This window comes from Blennius ocellaris (genome assembly GCF_963422515.1).
Source record: "Blennius ocellaris genome assembly, chromosome: 11".
Lineage (NCBI taxonomy): Eukaryota > Metazoa > Chordata > Actinopteri > Blenniiformes > Blenniidae > Blennius > Blennius ocellaris.
In genome coordinates this window covers 19,518,758-19,540,070 of record NC_137660.1, presented here as the reverse complement: position 1 = coordinate 19,540,070, position 21,313 = coordinate 19,518,758, and the positions used below count along the sequence as shown (strand labels likewise).

Below are 21,313 nucleotides of genomic sequence, written 5' to 3'. Positions count from 1 at the left end.
AGATTTGTGCAGTTTCCTTTCTCTTATCTCTTATGTCACAGTTTTTCTTTGAATATTGCTGCATCTACATGTTTCTTGTATAATCTGTTAGGACCTTGATAGATGCGGCTTCCAGGTTTTTAGGGTGTGAAGGCGTTCTTTCTCCTTTAGTCTTCATGATCAAAAAAATAAATGTGGGCATTTTCTTGGTCAACGTTTATTTACTATTCCAAGATATCTAAAAACCAAATAACTCGTCAAGTAATCCAGCAAAAAACCCTTGTTAATGAGTAATGAAAGTGATTGTCGCGTCACCCCTGATCATCTATTTAACCTCTTAATGATACAGTTTGCATCCCTCAATTAGATTTTATTGAATTGCATTTCAAGTAACGGATTTTTCCAAAGTCCATGTATCCACAAGATAATCGATTAAAATCCTTGTTCATACACTGGCTACATGTAAATATGTTGAGTCAAACATATATTTACACTATTAAACCACTTGATGTCTATGTGTATACGTAAACAAGATTGCATGGGAGATGTACTGAATATCAGCACAGCTGTGATTCGGTCATGGAAGATAAGTACAGCCTTGACCTTGAGTGTGATGATTCTCCCATATGACATTTACGCTAGTGCTATTGGTGTAAATCAATAAAATCACAACGCAATAGTTTATTACTTTGCTAATTAGTTCTGTCTCGCCAACACAACTTATGCACAAGATGATTGTCGCGTGTAAAAATATTTTTATTCAAGCACATCATTTCTACATTAACGTTAGTTATTGTATCCTTGTGGCTAATGATATTTGAAACAGATGTGAAGGGATTTCAAGTGTCCCAGTGTTGCTATACCTAGTATCAGACTCTTCTATCCAAATTGCTATTGCAGAAAGCCTAATCATGGACTTCTCATTTCTTTCCTGCTGCACTAGGTCCACAATTTTGCAGCAGCAGTTCAATCGGGTCGGACGGGTGGAGCACGGCTCAGTGGCACTTCCTGGCATTATTCGATCTGGGTCTATTGGTGGCCCCGACACTTTCAATATGGGTACTATGCCATCTGCCCAGCAGCAAATTACCACAGGGCAGATGCACAGAGGACACATGCCTCCACTGGTGAGTCTTCTCTTTCATTTTAAGGCAAAGCAACTTGCGCAATTACATCAACAAGGGAATTCAGGGTGATTTACGTCAACAGAAATGAACAGCAACAAATATCGACATGAGAATTAAAATGATGAAAGATAGAAGTATAAAAGCATTACTAACATTCATTTATGACAAATACCAAGAGTAAAGCTCAATAAAAAGTAAATGCATTTCAAGAGTTCGGGCTGCAGTGGAGGATAAAATCAGTAGTTTGTTTTTACTGAAAGACAGCAGCAAACAGAAATTTCTTCAATCTTGTTTTAAAAACTCTCCGGATTGGAGCAGTCCTGTGTGTTTCTGGGAGTTTGGGCCAAATATTTGATTCATGAAAATATGTTTGGTTCTGAGTCTGAGAACAGAAAGCAGGTTTGATCCAGATCACCTCAGAGGTGATGATGGTTTCACAACCTACCACAAGATCACAGATAATTACTTGACCTGAACCATTCAAAGCTCTTTCGGCTGCTGCTTTTGGACTATAAAGCCCAGTTTCCACCGCACAAAAAGTGCAGGAATTAACTGGTATAGTCCTTTAAGGTAGATGTAAACAACAACAACAACAGGATTCATAAGGTCCAAATCTGCTACCCTGGCTGAGATTACCATTGCACCGTCACATACTGTATCTGTGGAGCTCTAAACCCGCCTCCATTCAAACTTTCTGAAGAGGAAAAGCACACTACATTTTGCTCCGGTTACACTTTGCCTTACCGCTCTGTAATGCTCCGTTCCGTCCCTGCACTTTTTGTGCGGTGGAAACGTGGCTTAAGTCACAGGAAGCCAGGGTCAAGACCTGAGATCTGCACTCATGTGGTCCATTTTAGTCCTCTGGAGGATTCAACTAGCAGTGTTCGGAATTGGCTCGAACTGTCCGATAATTCTTTTGTGTTAAGACTGTGAAAACTGCACCATGGTAGTACAGTCTTCTGAAGATAAATGCATGAATTACTTTCTAAATCCTGCTGGGACATTGGCCCTTTAATCCTTGTTATATTCTTCAGTTGTTAATTGTCTTTTTATCGCCACCCATTTTGGTTGTAATTGAAAGTGTAGCATCCAACACTTGGGCAGTCTCTGTTGTTTGGAAATTATGTGTGCTTTTGCATTACCTCACAACAGCCATGTTGTTCAATATTCTTTCATATATTCAAAACATGATCATTTAGTTACACTTTATTTCCATCAACAGTGAACCAAAGTAACATGTGCTATAATGAGATGTGGAATGATTGTCACATTCACACTTAGAGCCCATATGTGCTCTGGGGTTTAGCAATATTTAATTGCCAGACCGGGTTTCAAATTTGTGTATTTAGTTTTTTTTTGCTGCATCTTTTGCATGCATGTGTCTGTGTTGTTTGCTGTTGTCAGAATCTAGCCCAGCAGGCTCTGATGGGGACTATCAACAGCAGTATGCAGGCTGTGCAGCAGGCCCAGGCTGACTTGGGATATGTAGATAATTTGCCACCACTCGGCCATGATTTGGTGAGTCATGATACACCACTTGCTGCACCGTATTTCAGGACAGATGCTACAAGAATTCATTGAGTAATCCAACATAATACCACAATCACAGTCACCCTTTAGATTTTGCTTTTTCCACACTACAGATTGTGTAATGTCCTCTCTGATTTTACAAAAAGACAACTCAGACCTTAGCAAGCCTTCTCATCACATCAAAGTGCTTCATATTTCTCAAATGTAATCAGCATGTTACAGTAAATGTTGAGACTGTTTTTAATGGCCCAGTGTTTCTGAAGCCATTACTATTGAGCAGCCCCAGTCATCTGTACTGAATGTTCATTTTCCTCCAATTAAAGGCATCCAGGGTTTGGGTTCAGAACAAAGTGGATGAATCCAAACATGAAATCCACTCTCAGGTTGACGCCATCACTGCTGGAACTGCATCTGTGGTCAATCTCACTGCAGGTGAGCACCCGGGGAATTCTGAAGAACAGGAGTGACACATGCTGTTCTTTGTAGTTTTCATTTATATCTCCAGCCAAATGCTGATTTCGGCAGTCTGCCCTTGATAAAGTACTTATTGATTTAATTTCTGTCTCCCTCTTTATATTATTACAATCCAGATGTCTGAATCAATAAAGATTTTTTAAAGATTAGCCATATTTCAGTATTTTGATATTTGCACTAATAATTTCCAAATTGTCTCTCAGCCCTGCATGTTGGTTGGAACGATGCCAGTCAAGTTCCAGTCAGCTTTCTGCTGGGTTTTAATCTTACCTTGCCATCTGTCAGATTGCACTTGTACTCCCCTCGCTGACTAATCCAGCGTCTGTCTCCTTCACCGTCACTTGCTCCTTTGATATGCTCATCTTGATGTAGCCATCTCCAGTGGGCCCTAACCATGACACTGATGTTTCTGTTACAGCGTATGACATGCACGTTTCCCAGTGATTTGGCGCAATCAACGTGGCGGCAACGACACAAATTAGGATGCACAGCTGAGATGCAGTTTGATGTACTTTGTAATAATGGCAATCTATCTCCTTCAGGCGAGCCCATGGAAACTGACTACACAGCAGTGGGGTGTGCCATCACCACCATTTCCTCCAACCTCACGGAAATGTCAAAGGGTGTCAAGCTGCTAGCAGCATTAATGGACGATGAGGTGGGCAGTGGACACAAGCTCATGGGCGCTGCCAGGATGCTGGCAGGGGCTGTGTCAGATCTACTCAGATCTGTTGAGCCTGCGGCCGCTGAGGTGAGCCACGTCCTGACGATTGGAGAGATTTTAATCCACGGCCCCTTTTGATCTTAGACAAATGCACATAATGCATAGATTGGGGTGGGGTTTTTTTTGCAGTGTCCCAGCAAAGATTTATTTCAGAAGCTTTATCTGGGATGATTTTTGATCCAGAGGTCTGTTTCCTATAATTCATGGAGGCCTCCGGCCAACCAGGCCTGTGTACTGAATGTGATGATGTCATCCTCACACAGCCCAGACAGACAGTGCTGACTGCAGCAGGAAGCATTGGACAAGCCAGCGGGGACCTGCTTCGTCACATGGGGGAGGGCGAGACTGATGAGAAGTTCCAGGTTGGAAGCCGCCCACTCGCTGTTCCTATGACACTGCTGGCCAAACAGGAAGACACTCACACAAGCTCCCTCTTAAAAAAAAAGTCAATATGCACTTATGCAATAACCTCAGATTTCCATCTCAGGCTGAAGGTTCATGTGGCTCAGACACAAAGTGCCGGGACCAGGGCCTTTAGTTGTCAAAAAGACAACTGAGTGTGTCAGACCGCCATTAATACAAACCTATCAGCACCTGTCACTTTCTGCCTCATTTATTCATTTACACTGAAATAAATTTACCTGCCACACATACTTCAGTTGAGATATTCACTCACAGTTGAGGTATCACCCTTCACAGTGGCAATGCCTGGAAAAATAAATCATCCGCATTCTTAATCTCATTGACCTTGAGCTCCTACTCTACTGCCACATTAGGACCCTGCAATTTGTAATCCAACTGCTGTAGGAAAAAAAAGCACACATCCTATCATTCATCATCAACAACTTCCTCTTTTTTTTTTTTTTATTGCTTTTGTACTCCCATTGTTCATTGTGTTGTAGCAGCCGAGTCGTTACACTTTATCAACTGCGCAAAAAGGGCTAAAACGTTTACTTTCCTTGTCCCTTCAGTCACTTGTGCACAGCTGTTGTATGTTTCAGTGAAGGACATTGATTAATATGTTGCAGGACACCCTGATGAATCTGGCCAAAGCAGTAGCCAATGCAGCTGCCATGCTGGTCCTGAAGGCCAAGAACGTGGCCCAGGTGGCTGAGGACACCATATTGCAGAACCGGGTTATCGCAGCTGCCACTCAGTGTGCCCTGTCCACCTCGCAGCTGGTCGCCTGCACCAAGGTACGCCGCTCAAACTCATTCATCTCTGCAGGCAAGCAGATAAAGGACATAGCAACAAACAAGAACAAGGAATGGTCCAGACCTAATGCATGGCAGTATCGTGTCTGTATGAAGCAGTGACATTTCTTACATCACAAGATAATGGATTGTTGAGGTCGATAGGCAGTAAAAAGTATGACACTTTTTTGAGATCGATGCTTTCAATTTGAAATAATGAATGTATTTTTTTATTTATCTTGATTCCTTCTCGATAAAAAAAAACATAAAACCATGCTATTGAACTGCCTTCCCTTGAACCCAAGAATGTTCCTGCTGCCATGCCTCTCTCAAGGCTCTCTGGCGCCCCCCAGAAGAGGCCTGTCCCACACTTTGAAAACCGATTATACAGGGCATTATGTTTCATAGCAAGATCTTTTCTTGCTTTGTATTAAAGTATTTATATTTAGCCATTTTTATACATTTCCCCATTACCTTTTTACATTAACAGTGAGTTGTGTAAGTGTGCAATCTGGACATATTTTTAAGCATCAGATAACATTGCTATCCTACCATGTTGCACACAGTGACACGAAAGGCATTGTCTTCTTTTCTATGCTATTCCATCTCATTCTATTTTATTCTACAGGAAGCAGGAATCATTATAAATGTCGACTGTTCAAACTTTCTCCATCTGAGTTTCTGTCCATGTGTGTGCTTACAGGTGGTGAGTCCAACTATCAGCTCCCCGGTGTGTCAGGAGCAGCTTGTCGAGGCTGGGAAGCTGGTGGACCGTTCTGTGGAAACCTGTGTCAAGGCTTGCCGCTCGGCCAGCGACGACGGCGAGCTGCTGAAGCAAGTCGGGACAGCAGCTGGTGTGGTGAGCCAGGCCCTCAGTGACCTCCTGCAACACGTCCGACACTACGCAAGCTGTGGCGAGCCCATCGGACGCTACGATCAGGCCACGGACACAATCATGAATGTGACCGAAAACATTTTCACCTCGATGGGTGATGCTGGTGAGTACAAGGAAAAAAAGGAATTGCTGAGTACAATCCTTTTTGTCTGTTTCTGCTTTCACTGGACTTTGTAGTGTGTTTTGACTGCATTAGGGGCCCTTATAATATAATCCAGATATGATCCAGATATGTCCATGTTAAGTGATCTTAGAAAACCTCTCACCAAGTTCAAGGGTCAGGTTATTTGTTATGGTTGCCGACATGGCGCTGAAACATTTTCAAGCCCAGTTTTCAATTCTCATGGGGTCGTAGAAAACATGTCATCGGAAACCAATACATAATTCTCAATCTGGTCCCAATTAGCAACAGGAAAGCTTTGAACTTTAACAGGGAACACATATTTCTTTAGGCACAAAGGTTTCCTTACTATATATCAACATGACTAATGAAAAAGCACAACAACAGATCAGCATTCAGTGGTTGGAGTTTATTTTGTGGATAGACTATTGGTTCAGACCCAAGTGTAGCAGATGTAGGTTGTAAAGCACCTTCATGTCTTTCATAGACTTCTCTTGGTGAGTTATTTCGAGCTGGTGGTGGGTGTTTGGGAAACACAGCCATTTATAGCAGCAGTGTGGGGTGATGTTTCATACATCCCGAAGATTTTCTTTTATGTGAAAGAGGATGACTCACAAGGCACCTTCAGCTGTAAGAGATCATCAGAATGAATTCAACAATGTGACTCTGCAAGGCTCGGGTACTTACAGGAACTCAGGGTGAATATTAGGATAAATTAATATGCCTTAATTAAATTGTCATCATCCACAACGTCTGGATAAAGACGTTAGAATGTGGAGAAAGGAATAAAAATCATGCATGGCTTTTTGATTTAAAGAAAATTATTTTAATATAAAGTATTTGATGTGAATTACGCTCAAAATCCACTATCTGATTGGAGTATGTAAAAATATGTAACATATTAAAACTGGTATTACAACCTACTATTCCCATTTCTTAGCTTGGCTGCACCTGCATTTCACGTGTCAGTGTAAATCATGTGTGAGACACAGTCTTGCTGTTTGTTTTCCTGAGATCACCTTCATTACGAGCAACTCGTTCTTGACTCCACTAATGTAACAGATGATGACAACTCTGAAATGTCAATGTCAGTTCTGCCTCAAAATGGATATATATCTACCACTGTCCCCACTGAAAAACAAAGTGAAATAAAAATGGACACAACTCCTAATCACTTTTGCAGAACAAGTCTAATTTCAGCTCAATTTGATGTCTGTGTGTCCCTCGTGGGTGGATGCACTGATGTGATGTTCATCTGTCTGAACAGGTGAGATGGTGCGTCAGGCCCGGGTGCTCGCCCAGGCCACCTCAGACCTCGTCAACGCCATGAGATCAGACGCAGAAGCAGAGGTTGATGTTGACAATTCTAAAAAGCTGCTCGCCGCAGCCAAACTCCTGGCTGACGCCACAGCTCGGATGGTGGAGGCCGCAAAGGTGAGCGATGATCAGGCTTATTCTCATTGAATTTACTTAATGCATGGAATGCATGGTGTGATTTCATGGGAGCAAGTGTGGGATGACCACCGTTGTGCTCCAATGTTGAATTACTTTCATTGCAACGTTGGGTGGTAAAATCTGACAAAGCTCCTTCACCACCGCAGACAGCGAAACACATGAAACATTCAAGTAAAGCAGGGATGTTATATTTGATGCATCAAGAGAGAAAGTCAGTTAATATTGTACATTCCAGTAAATTGAATATAAAAATATTTTTTCCACTATTGCGTTTAGTCCAATGAAGGTCATTGATGTCTATCATTGACCTTCATTGGACTAAACGCAATCGTTTTTTTTACTTGCTGTAACTGTCATACCTCTCATGGTTATATGCCACAGCATATTTTAGAACAGATATGGGTTCCCATTATATCTGCATTGGATTTAATTCTAAAAAGTGTCTTTTAGTAAGATACATGCTATGTATAAATTATCCATGTTCATTTGTTACCATGATTACTTGAAAGACCTTGTAAATAAGGAATACTGTAAATAAAAAGCTCTCTTATCTTTTTCTTTGCTCCCTGTTTAAATGTATCCACAATGTAATTGCAGTCGTACTTTATTGTAGCTTAATTAATTCTTCTTTTTTAAATTGATGCAGCAGAAGCATTTATCATTAACTTAACCTCATTACATCCTGTCAATTTAATCCCAACAGTTAATGTTTCACATTTTAGTCAAATTTTCTCCGAGCTGTAATGTTACTCCTGTATGTGTGTGACGTTACAATAAATTCAGCGTTGAAAGGGCTGAACTGATTACTTTCCTTTGATTGAAAACCAGTCTTGGCATTGCTGTTTGCACGAGCTACCACATTCATTTCACATTCAAAATAAAAGGCTGCAGCATCACTGGCTCTTAATGAGCCTCTGGCAATGTGGAGCGGGATATTATCAGTGTGAAATATCCAGGCAAGTGAGGCAGAGCTTATGGCTCGTTAGATGTTTTCGATCTGTGACACATTAATCACCAGATCACTGCCATTATCAAAGAGGAAGTGGAAATCTGGCACTGATGGTTTCCTTGGAAACTGTCAAAACGCTGACAGAGCTAAATACCTCTTTGCATCTACCGTACATTGTGGATCAGCAGAATGGTTTGAACCGTTTTGTTGAGATCTGATAGCTTCTATGTACAATATGTGTCGTGTGTGTTTGCGTGTGCGTCCTCAGGGAGCGGCTGCTTACCCAGAAAATGAGGACCAGCAGCAGCGGCTCAGGGAGGCAGCAGAAGGGCTACGTGTTGCCACTAACGCCGCAGCTCAGAACGCAATCAAGAAAAAGCTAGTCAATAGGCTGGAGGTGAGTCACTGCAGTCAACATGTTTTCATCTCTGTGTTGTGTGTTGTTCAACCTCAAGCAAAGTGCAGACATTCTCTTGCTTGGAAAGAGGCCATACCAACATCTTTTATCCTCATAGTAGTCGGGGGGGAAAAAATGATAGCAAAACTGTATTTAGATGTTAGACAGTGAGCTAAAAGAATCGTACCCAAATACAAATCGTGAGAAGTCTGTCATTTGGACAAATATGGTCCATCTGTCCTGTCCATGCTTAATTTTCCCCTCCCATAACAATGAACTATAAATCCCATTAGTGCAGCGAATGAGCTATCTGATCTTTGTTTAGCCTTCAGTTTGCTCCTAATGACTACACCTCCTCTACTCTCAAGCACCCAATGTTCAATTTCCCAGACACATTAACAATGCATTGCCAATTGCTGGGGTCAGCCTACTATCAGACATGCATCTCAGTTTGCCTCTTTGCATCAGATGCTCACAATAACGGGACTAATGGTCGCTTCTATCAAGATAGCAGTGAGCACTAGAGTGCTCTGAGTCTCCAGGACTGTTTTCAAAGACATATTTCATTCTCTTTGGAGCCTTTAATATGACGAGTTGCATTCAGACAAAATGCTTCAGTTACTGTGTATATTTTGTCATTTACTTTTTAATTTTAATCATTTGAAAGGATATTATATCCTATTGCAGCACATTAAAGAAACACTACAGTCAAATATACACCTGAAGTACTCATGCCACTAATATAAATCCTACATTCAGCCGAGTCTTTGTTCTCAGTATAATGATATCATGTATTTCTTTCCTCCCGTTTCTTCCTCGCCTCCTCATGTGCTCAACAAAGAATATCTTCTCTGGTTTTCACACTTGTCATCACTTCAAAGCTTGTCTTATGTCTGTGAATTAATGTGAGCTAAGCAGAATATTTTTAGCTTTCGCTGTGGAAAAATGGTGAGAGTGTTGACCAACTCATTAAATAAAGATTGAGTAATGCTATCCCCGCCATCTCCCTGTCCTTACAAAACCACCTGCTTGTTAGTGATCTGAAGCTGCTTGGGACTCTTGTCTTACTCCAGAACATGACGGGATAATACAAAACAAAAAAAATGCATTTTCCTCTCAGCCAAGCACAGCTCTCTGGCTTTAACTGAAATTGGGTTTTTTTTGTTGCTTTTTTTTACATTTGTCTCTTGTGAACAGATAGCGGCAAAGCAGGCAGCAGCGGCTGCTACTCAGACCATCGCAGCTGCCCAGAACGCTGCTGCGTCCAACAAAAACACCGTCTCACACCAGCAGTTAGTCCACAGCTGCAAGGTATGAAGAACTCAGACTATTTATCATGTGTTCTTCTCTAGTTAATTTGTGCTGATGTATTTAATAGTCCCTTTCTCAGTCACAAACATGACCCAGTGCCATAAGTCAAGACTGGACCGGGTCCTCCTGGACACACCATGTCAAGAGACTCAGCCATCATCGTGTCACAGCCTCCAATCTGTTCATGTTTAAGCAGGATGTATATGTCTTGATATGTTATCAGGACGCCTATGATTACTAAAATAAATACATTAAAAAGAGAAGAAAAAAAATACTGCCTTTCTCTGTTTATTTTCAGAGGTTTTTACTCTTATCATCCTCTGCAGATTGGAAACATTTAAAATAAAATCATTGATTTGTTATTCAGTGGCCCAGCTTGCAGCTCCAGTCTTCACACTTGGATTTTGACACTTTTTGGACTTTTTTAGCTTCTGAGAAATATGTTTATGTTATATTATACCTACATATGTTATACGTAGGTATAATATTACTATGTGAAGTTTAGATTGTGCTGCTGTTTCACTTTAGGTGACAATTTTGCTTCAATCAGACCTTTGCCTGGTTCGGCCCCATTCCTTTTTGTTGGTTGATGAAGCAGTCCATATTAAGTCCAGGGGGTCATGGCTGTATACTTGGGTTGTTGTTGTTGTGTGAACACTTCCTCCCAGTTGGGTGACTCAGAGACTGTCTTGTCTAATGATTTTGCTTGGTAAACCAACCAGGCATTGCATTTGAAGTACATATCATAGGTGTGTTTACTTTCAGGCTGTTGCAGATAGTATTCCCTTGCTGGTCCAGGGCATGAGGAGCAGCCAGGCTCAGCCTGAGGAGCTGGGCCCTCAGCTTGCCCTCATCATGGCGAGCCAAAGCTTCTTACAGGTTTGTGTTTCACATCCTCCGTGACCGTCCAATCACAACATCATAATGTGTGTGCAAAGCGCTGCTCCTTCAGCGCTCATTAATTTCCTTCTGTATTGCTGCTACCATCCTCCAGCCTGGAAGTAAAATGGTGGTGTCTGCAAAGTCAGCAGTACCGACAGTGGCTGATCAGGCTGCTGCGATGCAACTGGGCCAGTGTGCCAAGAATTTAGCTACCTGCCTGGCAGAGCTCAGGACTGCCACCCAGAAGGTAACTGTACACAACACTGTTAATCATTGCAACTTTTGTCTTACTGATGCAGTGAATTTGTTGAAAACTTGCATTTGTATGAGTTCGAGTCTCTGAATGTCACCCAGAGATATGAATCGCATATAGCATTCCGTTCTGCCTGCTTTGCATAATTGATTTTGATTAATTTAAATTTTTCTACATGAATCAAAGGCCCATGAAGCCTGCGGACCTCTGGAGATCGACTCAGCCCTTAAAACTGTGCAGACACTCAAGAGCGAGCTTCAGGATGCCAAGATGTCCGTCATTGATGCCCAGCTTAAACCTCTTCCCGGGGAAACTGTCAGTACATAATAAACTCTTTGCTTTACTTGTTTATTTGAATATTATTGCAGTTCTGAGGCCACATGGAGCCCAGTTTGATCTTGTGTGGGCCAGTAAATGACAGCATTATAACACGTAAATCACAAATATCCCCAGATTTGAAATTTGAAAAAAAAAATCTAAAATAGCAACAACTGACTTGTCTTTGTGCTTCTTTTTTTTTTACTCTCCACATCTGCTGAAAGAACTTAAATCATCCTAGAGGCTAATCCTTTTACCTCGGCTTTTCCTGGGTAAAAGCTTCTCAGGGCACCTGTGCTCTGCAGCTCTTTAGCATATCTCCACTGATCCACCGTCCCCATACGGATCTGGTGTTAATACTATTTAGCCAACTTCCATTGTTGTATTATTATCTCTCAGTCTCAGTGGTGTGCCCAATACTCGTACTATAAAAACGATGTGTACTTCAATTAGTAAATTACAATAGACTATCAATTCAATTGAAGAATAAAGTAAATGTTTTCTTTGTAATTTCTACTTTATAAGTTCAAGTGATTGTGAACTATGAAATGGTTTATATAATTTTTTTTTCTCAGCTGGAAAAGTGTGCTCAGGATTTGGGAAGTACGTCTAAGGCTGTCGGCTCCTCCATGGCCCAGTTGCTGACCTGCGCTGCACAGGGAAATGAACACTATACAGGTACTGGGTTCTATACAGTTTACAGGTCTGACAGAACTTTAGTTAATTCATGTATTCCAAGTTTTGATCCAGAGGAAGAAATATATTTACAAGGAGATAAAGTTAAACATAAGCATGGAAAATAGTAGAAATTCATCCTTCTCTTACCTGATTGGTTGATTTTGCTGGTATTCTTTAAAAAAAAAAAAATTGCAGATGTTTTTCCATTTTTAAAATGTCCCTTTACATTGTGTGTGGGAGACTGTGAAGATAAAGCAAAGCAAGTCTCATACTGTATTTGGCTATCTGCATTGGCTTAAACCCTTGGATGCCAGCGTAGTTTGGTTGTTTGGCAATGAGTTCTGGCTCAAACGAGGATCTCGGTGAAGAGGATATGAAGACAAATAGAGAATACATTTCAAACAATGAGCGCTGCCAGGCTTGACTTCATGCAGTGGCCCAGAGTGCCGCTCACTTCTCATTAATCTTTTTTCATTGGATTTAACTTTATATTAGCCAACGCTTCACGTCCCTGGTTAATGCAATTTGATGTAATTTGCTGCTTTTTTTTTTCTTGCTCTGTTTGTAATAAGTTAAGGACAGCTCCCATATGTGACCGTATTTAATATATTAACTCGTTAATTTAAACAATGAGGGCATTTCAGTGTCGTAGTTGGTTCAGCCTGTGGTGCTACTAGCTCCTGAGAATTTAATTTGCTAAATGTGTTTTTTCCGCCTCAGTAAAGACAGAAAACACAAATACCCCTCTCATTGTACTGTCAGGCTGCTGCCGAGTTAAATTAATGAGATCAAAATTAATGTACTTAATAAAATGTCGCTTTAAATTTCTATAAAAACATGCTCACTTACGCTCGCGGCATAAAACGATTCAGCAAATGGATTCCTCCCTGAAATATTACACCTGTGCAACACGGCAGTGTCTATAGTGAGTGTCTGGGATGCACGTAAAGTTGCAGAGCTTGTATCATAATCCTTTTATTTATGTGCTGTGCTTATCTGAGGCTGCACAGGGATGTTGTGGTTACCACTCTTGCTTCATAGCAAGAATGTCTGATTGGTTGGGGGCCTTTCAGCATGGAAATCATTTGTTTTCCAAATGCCCAAAAACATGAATTACAAGTTTATTGGTGATCCTAAATTCTCTTTATGGTTTGAATGGGAGTGTGACTGGCTGTCTCTTTTTGTTTGCCCTGTCATGGACGGACCTCGCCAGGGTTTATGTGCAATGCCTTCACCCACCCAACACAGCAGGAACCTGAGTTGAGCAAACGTGTAGAAGGTTTTATGCCGGAACTTTACATTCAAAAAGTTGTCACCTTCTGAAATTCTCTTCAACAAAAGGAAATTACATATTATTGCTGGGACTTTATTGCAGTAATATCGATACATTTATTTAAAAAAAAAACAATGCATTAAAAATATGTTATAATGTTGTTTATTATTTTTAAACACATCTCCTGTCATTTTATAGTTCATCATTCTCATTGCACCTGATATATATAGATATACACACACACACACACACACACACACACACACACACACACACACACACACACACACACACACACACACACACACACACACACACACACACACACACACACACACACACACACACACGGTATATGTAGACACCTTGTTGACTTTATCCACTGCATTCACTTCTATTGAGGAAGGAAGGCTTTCGATGATTAAAAAAAAGTCACAGAATTTTCAATCGATTTTCACACAGTTTAGTTTCTTACAAAGGGCAGACATATAGTCTAGACCAGAGCTGCGTTTCACTTGTATAGCTCACAAATCCAGTACTGTTACGATAAACACGAACTTATTTAGTATGCAAAGCAAAACTGTTAATTAAAAAATATATATATTCTGGCTCATAAACACATGTCCACTGTAGTATTAATAATAATAATAATAATAATAATAAGCTTTAATTATATGGATGTGTACCAACTGTTGGACCTGTGCCAGGTTGTCAATCTCTGGTGTAGATGATAGATGGGTGCTTCTTTGTTTTTTCTCATGATTTTGTCTCCCTTTTTGTGCATATGATCAAAACATGGTTGTGTGCAGGTGTTGCTGCCAGAGAAACAGCACAGGCTCTAAGGACATTGGCTCAAGCGGCCAGAGGTGTAGCAGCCAGCACCAAGGAGCCTCAGGCGGCAGCTGCGATGTTGGACTCAGCTCAGTGTGTGATGGAAGGTTCAGCCATGCTGATCCACGAAGCACATCAGGCCTTGGTTCATCCCGGAGATGCTGAGAGTCAGCAGAGACTAGCACAGGTAGTGTGAGGCTTGCTAATATATACCCATGAGGCAGTTGTGCTCATGTAGAGATCGCATTGTTCTTGTCGGGGCCCCTCTCTCCCTCCTCTTCTGATTTGTAAACATTTCTTTTTTGCATCACAATCATTCCTTCTAAGCGCTGCTATTTTCTCTCTGCTGTGGCTTTCTTGCCACGGTATCCATCTCTCTCAGGAGTACTCGAGTAAAACTGCTCATTCTCCTGCAGCCCCTCAGGGGATAAACATATTGTTTGGCATATATCTGTGACAGCGGCATAAATTAGTGACACGGATTATTGTGCACCACTGTGAGCTCAATTTGCATTTGGGATCTATTTTTCCTTATATAGCTTTGCTCTGGGGCTTTGTTGCGTAGCACATTGTTAGAATGACTAATGGTGGTCCATTGACAGATGTTCTCTGTTTCAGGTGGCCAAAGCTGTTTCACATTCCCTAAATAACTGTGTGAACTGCCTGCCAGGCCAAAAGGATGTTGACATGGCCCTGAGGAGCATTGGAGAGGCCAGCAAAAAGCTGCTGGTGGACTTTGTGAGTTCTGCTTAGGCTTTTTGAGGGGATTTCCTGATATCTTATACGTACTGAATGACACAGAACATCTGTGTCACAGGGGCGGTGCTTCTGAGGCTGCTGGGGGACAGCTGCCCCCACCCTCACCCCCACCCTGCAGGAGGCCCTGGCCTGGGGGGGGGGGGGGGGGGGGGTGGAGGACCATGCTCTAACTTTGTTTTTGAGCTTGCAGCCATCACACATTTGTATGGCTGCGTAACAACCATGCATCAGTGATAATTAGGCTTATATTTGTTCTACTACCTATCATTGCTGTTTGAATCAGTTGAGTACAAAGCTTGTTTTTTTTTTCCCCCTCGCAGTGAACTTGTGACATGCAAAGTTACAAATAAATCACCTCTAATGATGTGACCTATTAAAACATTTAAACAATAGCTTATGAAAGCCTTCCAGATGAGAGTATTTTTTATGTGAGCTTTGCTTTGATTTTCTTGTATCTGGTCTGATCGTGGGGCTGTTTTGCTTTTGAAGCTCCCTCCCTGCAGTAAGACATTCCAAGAGGCCCAGACTGATCTGAACCACACAGCAGCTGAGCTCAACCACTCTGCAGGCGAGGTCGTCCACTCCTCTCGTGGGACAAGCAGCCAACTGGCTGCAGCCTCGGGAAAGTTTAGCCAAGACTTTGATGAGTTCCTGGATGCTGGCATTGAGATGGCAGGACACACCCAAGTAGGTTTCGTGGTCATACAACTCCTTCACACTTCACTGAAAAGAGTTCAGCGATAATCCACTCCCAGCAGTGCTTTATGTGAGAGGTGGATTCCGAAACCTCAACGTAAAAGCCTCAGATACGGACCGCCTGTTCACGTTGAACAATCAAGCTGTTTATATCATTCAATGATTGGGCCCACTCATTGCATGCACTAACTCAGTCACATGTGATTTTCTCGTTCGAGCAGTTTTGCTCATTAATTTGAAGACAGGGTCAGGAATTAAAGTTGATGTAGCATGACACCTGAGGTTTTAATCGGTGTCACTCGAGACCCGTTGAGTGTGAAAAGACCATATCAGTTGGCAGAGTCACATTAAATTGATTTTCATTCAATTGTATCTTTCATAATAATAGCACTGGCTATGAAATCCTTTTATCATCGACTCATTTTTTTTTTTTCTTTTGCATGCTTACACAGAGCCAAGAGGACCAGATCCAAGTCATTGGCAATCTGAAGAACATCTCTATGGCATCCAGTAAGCTGCTCCTCGCTGCCAAGTCGCTGTCTGTGGATCCAGGTGCAGCCAATGCGAAGAATCTTCTGGCTGTGGCCGCGAGGTGTGATCATTTTCAGATATTCTCCTCTGTTGTTTTTCTTCAGGAATACTATTACTGCGTTTGTCATAATCATTCTGTGCTAAATATAAAGCGTGCTCAAGATCTGGACCTGTCGAAAGTTTTGATCGATTAACGAAATATCTCCCTGCTGAATTTGTATGCCACTCCGGAGATGTGTCTGCTCGGCATTGCTGGAGAGAGTCCGTATCCTCTCCTTAGTGGAGAGGAGCCAAGCTGCTGGTCTCACGGGGCTTTCGGCCTGACTGACTTTTCTCTGTCTAATTAGGAAGATGGAAGTCTTGGCCAGGGCCTGTCTGTGCTCAGCAAAGCTGAACACAAACTTTAGACAATCTCGGCGCGCCTATATTCTGTGTTCTGTGTTCCAATCGCAGTAAGGGGCCAGCAGAGCCACGCTTGCGTGGAATAAGGGGAGCTAACAGTGTGTGTGAGTGAAGCCAGTCTGTTCGTGCATGCAGTGGACACATGTACAAGCTTAAGAGGCCGTGTGGCTGCTTGTGTGTTTCAGGGCAGTGACTGAGTGTATTAACCAGCTGATAACGCTCTGCACGCAGCACGCAGCTGGACAAAGGGAGTGTGACAACGCCTTGAGGGAGTTGGAGGTAGTCATATAATGTACAACACACAGATCTCTTCATTTTTCTGTACTTGCCGGCCCTCTATATTTACTATCTGGAATGGTTCATTGAATTCACTCATGCTTTCCATCAATTTTTTATCTTGTTACTCCCATAGAGCCATTTTGTGTAGATTGACATAAATGAAAAAAAGAAAAAAGAAAAAACTAATTTGCAATACAAATTGAAGGACATTTTTTGATTTTGAAGCCAACATTCACTTGGCTTGTATTGTTATATTACACATAATTGAAAATGATAACATTGCGTCCTTCAATATAATAATTCATCACAGCAGCATTTTCCAGCAACCTTAATTTACCATCATTGTGTTTGCCTTTTTAGATTTATATTAGCTCGCTAATAAATTTGCAAGAGCATTGTTAAATAACTGCGATATGATGGGTCAATTGTGTTTGAAGTTATTACCACACATATCTGTGTACAGGCTGTTCGAGGTCTCCTCGATAACCCCAACGAGCCTGTCAGTGAACTCTCCTACTTTGACTGCATCGAGAGCGTCATGGAGAACTCAAAGGTATCAGGCATTCAAAAATATTGCATGCATCACCCATTTGAACTGTGAAAGAGTGTTTACGTAGTAGACGGTTTAAAGATCTAATTCGTACACATTTTCTCCATTTCGATGTGCCTCAGGTCTTGGGGGAGTCGATGGCAGGCATTTCTCAACACTGTAAGACAGGCGATGTGATCGCCTTTGGGGAGAGTGTGGGTTTGGCATCCAAAGCTCTGTGTGGGCTGACGGAAGCTGCAGGACAGGTGAGATCACAACGTCCCGCTAACTCACTCTGACTTCTGCTCTCACCACAGGTTCTGCTGTGCTGCACTTGTGTTTACCAGCTTATTGGAATTTATATTTCAAGCTCAGAGTTTATCATGAAACACATTATTGACAAAAACAAGCTGCTTATCTTTTTCATGGTTGGTAGAGTCTACTAAATGTTACATAAAAAAGAGTCAATGTTTTTGAAAGGTGGAAATCCTTTAAACCCAAGCACCGAACGCAAGCAATAAATCAATGAGGAAATTTTTCAAAATGTTAAACACATTTTGAGAGATATTTTGTCCACGCAGCACAGCTGCTTTCCGGAAGCTCCTGTGTTATGCCCTATGTATGCAATATTATACTGTATATTTATTCATTTTTATATTCCTATATGACAAAAAATGTGAACTACATATATCAGAAAGTCTTAGATTAGTGGTGTCAAACTTAGTTCAAACTTAGTTCAGAGCTCACACACAGCCATGTTTGATCTCAGTTTTGATGGTCCGTAGTTGGAAGTATAAGAATGACCAGCACATCTTGATAATGTTCACTTTTAATGCAATTTCTTATGAAAAACAAAAATTGCGAGTTGGAATCTGAATCTAGCCTCAGTGTTTCTCTCTGCATTGAATATTGAAGAAGTCTGATGAAGATCTAAGCGTCGTAGCCATCTGGTGTTCAGTTCTGGATCTCTGTGTAATGTATATATGTAATATATCCTGTACTTTTACCGACACTGTAAAACCCCAATGGAAATATCAGGAACAGCATTTACCCTTATTAGCAGTTAATGTTTTTAACCGACGAGCTCACTGTTAACCACTGACTGTCTAATACAACAAATATAATCTTTTGCGAAAACAACACCCAATATGATGCGAAACTGATGCATTGTCCTGTTTATCCTTTTAGGCCTCTTATCTTGTAGGTGTTTCTGATCCAAATAGTCAGTCGGGCCATGAGGGGCTAGTGGATCCTATTCAGTTCGCAAAAGCTCACCAGGCTATACAGATGGCTTGTCAGAATTTAGTGGACCCAGCAAGCAGCCCCTCACAGGTAAGAATGTTCAATACATGCTGCAAAATGTTACACAACTATTCCCATGTGGGCCTGCGTGTGGGACGGTGATACGAAGCTCGTGTGTGACTTTAAATACTTAGTTTGAAGGGAGTAATACTTGATTGGGCTAAAGTATTTATGAAGCACATTTTACCAGAATGCTTAAGTGTTTACAAATGTTTCTCCTTGTTGATTTTGATCTGTTTCTGCAGGTTTTGTCTGCAGCAACAATCGTAGCCAAGCATACCTCTGCTCTCTGTAACGCCTGCCGCCTGGCCTCCTCTAAGACCTCTAACCCAGTGGCTCGGAGACAGTTTGTTCAGTCAGCCAAAGAGGTGGCCAACACTACAGCCAACCTCGTCAAAACCATCAAGGTCAACTCCCCAACTGATCAAAACGTTGAGTGTAAACTTGTTACAGAAATATTTTTTTTCGTCCAGTGAGAAGCAGCAGATGTGTGTATACTTCCATTCATACTCGTATTTAGCCAAAATGGAAAAAATGTAATATGACTTTGTCTTCTTTCAGGCCTTAGATGGAGACTTCTCTGAGGAGAACAGAAACAGGTGTCGTGTTGCTACAACCCCACTCCTTGAGGCTGTAGAAAACCTGTCCACCTTTGCCAGCAACCCAGAGTTTGCAAGCATCCCAGCTCAGATCAGCAGTGAGGTATTTATCTATTTAGATGTTTCTTTGCAGTGATCATTTAAAATGCATTGTTTCTTATTTTTCCAGCTGCTGATGACTTTAAAAAGACAAGAATCAATAAAAATCTCTTGTGAGATTTTCTGTTTCTTGAAAATATCCAATTTGCAAATGTATTCTCTGCAATGGAGATTAAATAGCATGAGTTCTATTTTTTTGTGCTTATTTGACTTGATACCTCCTCTTGATTGCCAAAGCAGCCTGTACAGCAAAACATTGGGTGAGGGTTGGATTGAGGTCCTCATTAATTGACAAGAAACGGCTCAAGGAGAAATATGGATTTTTAGTCTGCAATCTGGGCGGAACAGGTTTCTCACAGTCCTCTAAAAGCTTTATGGCTGTAATCTGTTGGAGGGCAGTGTTTAACGGCACTTTCTGCACAGCTGCACTAATCTTCAGCTTGTTAATCTAATTGTCGAGGGAGGTTTTTGGCTCGTATCATAAAGACTGAAGGTGTTTCTTCATGCGTCTTTCTAAAGCTGCCTTGATAATCTCATCTCTCCCTTGTATTGCTCATTTGATCTCTCCAGGGTAGTCCAGGAATATTAAAAACTCTCTGACCAATGTGGCTAGCTCCTTGTTGTCTCGGTGTTACCTATGCTGTTGCCTCACTTGAGCTAATCCTTTTGTTTCCGCAGGGCTCAGCAGCACAGGAGCCTATTGTGCGCTCGGCCCGCTCCATGCTGGATAGCTCGACTTACCTTATTGAAACGGCCCGCTCCCTGGTCCTTAACCCCAAAGATCCCCCCACCTGGTCCATACTAGCAGGCCACTCCAGGACTGTTTCCGACTCCATCAAGAGTCTCATCACCTCCATTAGGTTGGTATTAATCCCACCCATGTCCACATCTGTCTCTGCAGGATTATCCTGAATTGAAGTTTATCAAGGTTTGCTCACAGTTGGAGGGAAAAAAAATTGTTCCTGCAAACCTGAGGGCTTATTCTGTGATTTCTGTTCAACTAAGCAGTAAATTGCCACATTAGCTTACAGCCGCTGAGATCCCTGCTGCTTTGTAATAGATTAGCGGACGTGACAGAACAGTTATGAGAGGATGAGACTGTGGATCTGAAACACATTTCCCCATGTGGTGCTCCACCTATTGTATCTTCATCGCCATCTCCTATTAACTCAGGTATACTACACATACCTTGCAGTTCCCAATCCTTTCAAATTATGCTTTATTTGACCCTGAACCTCGGCATTTTCAAAGTAAATATATTCTTCACACCTTCTTGTTGAGTGTTATCGAGGGAATAACTTGTGGAAAATATAAATCGCAAGCCTGCAGGCGATCAGCTGAGCATCAACAGTGTTGCCGGTTGTCTGGTAACCATTGCTCCCGGCAATAAATATTAGATGACACATCAATTAACTACATCTTGATCTGTGATCTTTGAGGCGCTGAAATGTGAGGTGGACTGTCTGGGTTGGAAGATGATGCTGCCTAGTCTTGTCCCGAGGGTTTGTCTCAAGCTGAACTCGTTAGTTGTTTGCTGATAAACATGAGCGTGGTGTTGGTTTTTCAACCTATTAATTCCATAATAAAAAGATTTTTACACTATACAAACAATACGTAGAATTTAGTGGTGTCAAGCAACTGAAAACCCCTATGTCACCTTATCCTTCCAACTGACTGACTACGGCCCTTCACATGTTGTAAAGCTTATTTAAAAACAAAAAAAAAAG

At 41.6% G+C, this 21,313-nt stretch overlaps 1 protein-coding gene across 1 annotated transcript in view; it reads left to right on the top strand.

Annotated features, from left to right (window-relative positions):
- The window catches only part of tln2b (talin 2b), a gene marked incomplete at both ends in the record, with an annotated part of 54,574 nt that overhangs the window by 14,788 nt on the left and 18,473 nt on the right, over positions 1-21,313 (top strand). The window contains 25 exons of the mRNA XM_080505439.1: positions 923-1,106; positions 2,511-2,624; positions 2,960-3,068; positions 3,653-3,861; positions 4,098-4,196; positions 4,863-5,030; positions 5,731-6,025; positions 7,311-7,477; positions 8,716-8,844; positions 10,042-10,155; positions 10,921-11,034; positions 11,150-11,284; positions 11,477-11,605; positions 12,184-12,286; positions 14,369-14,577; positions 15,009-15,128; positions 15,639-15,836; positions 16,298-16,437; positions 16,964-17,057; positions 17,521-17,610; positions 17,730-17,852; positions 18,775-18,918; positions 19,134-19,295; positions 19,450-19,590; positions 20,265-20,446. Coding sequence (XP_080361565.1) covers positions 923-1,106; positions 2,511-2,624; positions 2,960-3,068; positions 3,653-3,861; positions 4,098-4,196; positions 4,863-5,030; positions 5,731-6,025; positions 7,311-7,477; positions 8,716-8,844; positions 10,042-10,155; positions 10,921-11,034; positions 11,150-11,284; positions 11,477-11,605; positions 12,184-12,286; positions 14,369-14,577; positions 15,009-15,128; positions 15,639-15,836; positions 16,298-16,437; positions 16,964-17,057; positions 17,521-17,610; positions 17,730-17,852; positions 18,775-18,918; positions 19,134-19,295; positions 19,450-19,590; positions 20,265-20,446 — 3,672 coding nt within the window. The remainder of the gene's footprint in view (positions 1-922; positions 1,107-2,510; positions 2,625-2,959; positions 3,069-3,652; positions 3,862-4,097; positions 4,197-4,862; positions 5,031-5,730; positions 6,026-7,310; positions 7,478-8,715; positions 8,845-10,041; positions 10,156-10,920; positions 11,035-11,149; positions 11,285-11,476; positions 11,606-12,183; positions 12,287-14,368; positions 14,578-15,008; positions 15,129-15,638; positions 15,837-16,297; positions 16,438-16,963; positions 17,058-17,520; positions 17,611-17,729; positions 17,853-18,774; positions 18,919-19,133; positions 19,296-19,449; positions 19,591-20,264; positions 20,447-21,313) is intronic.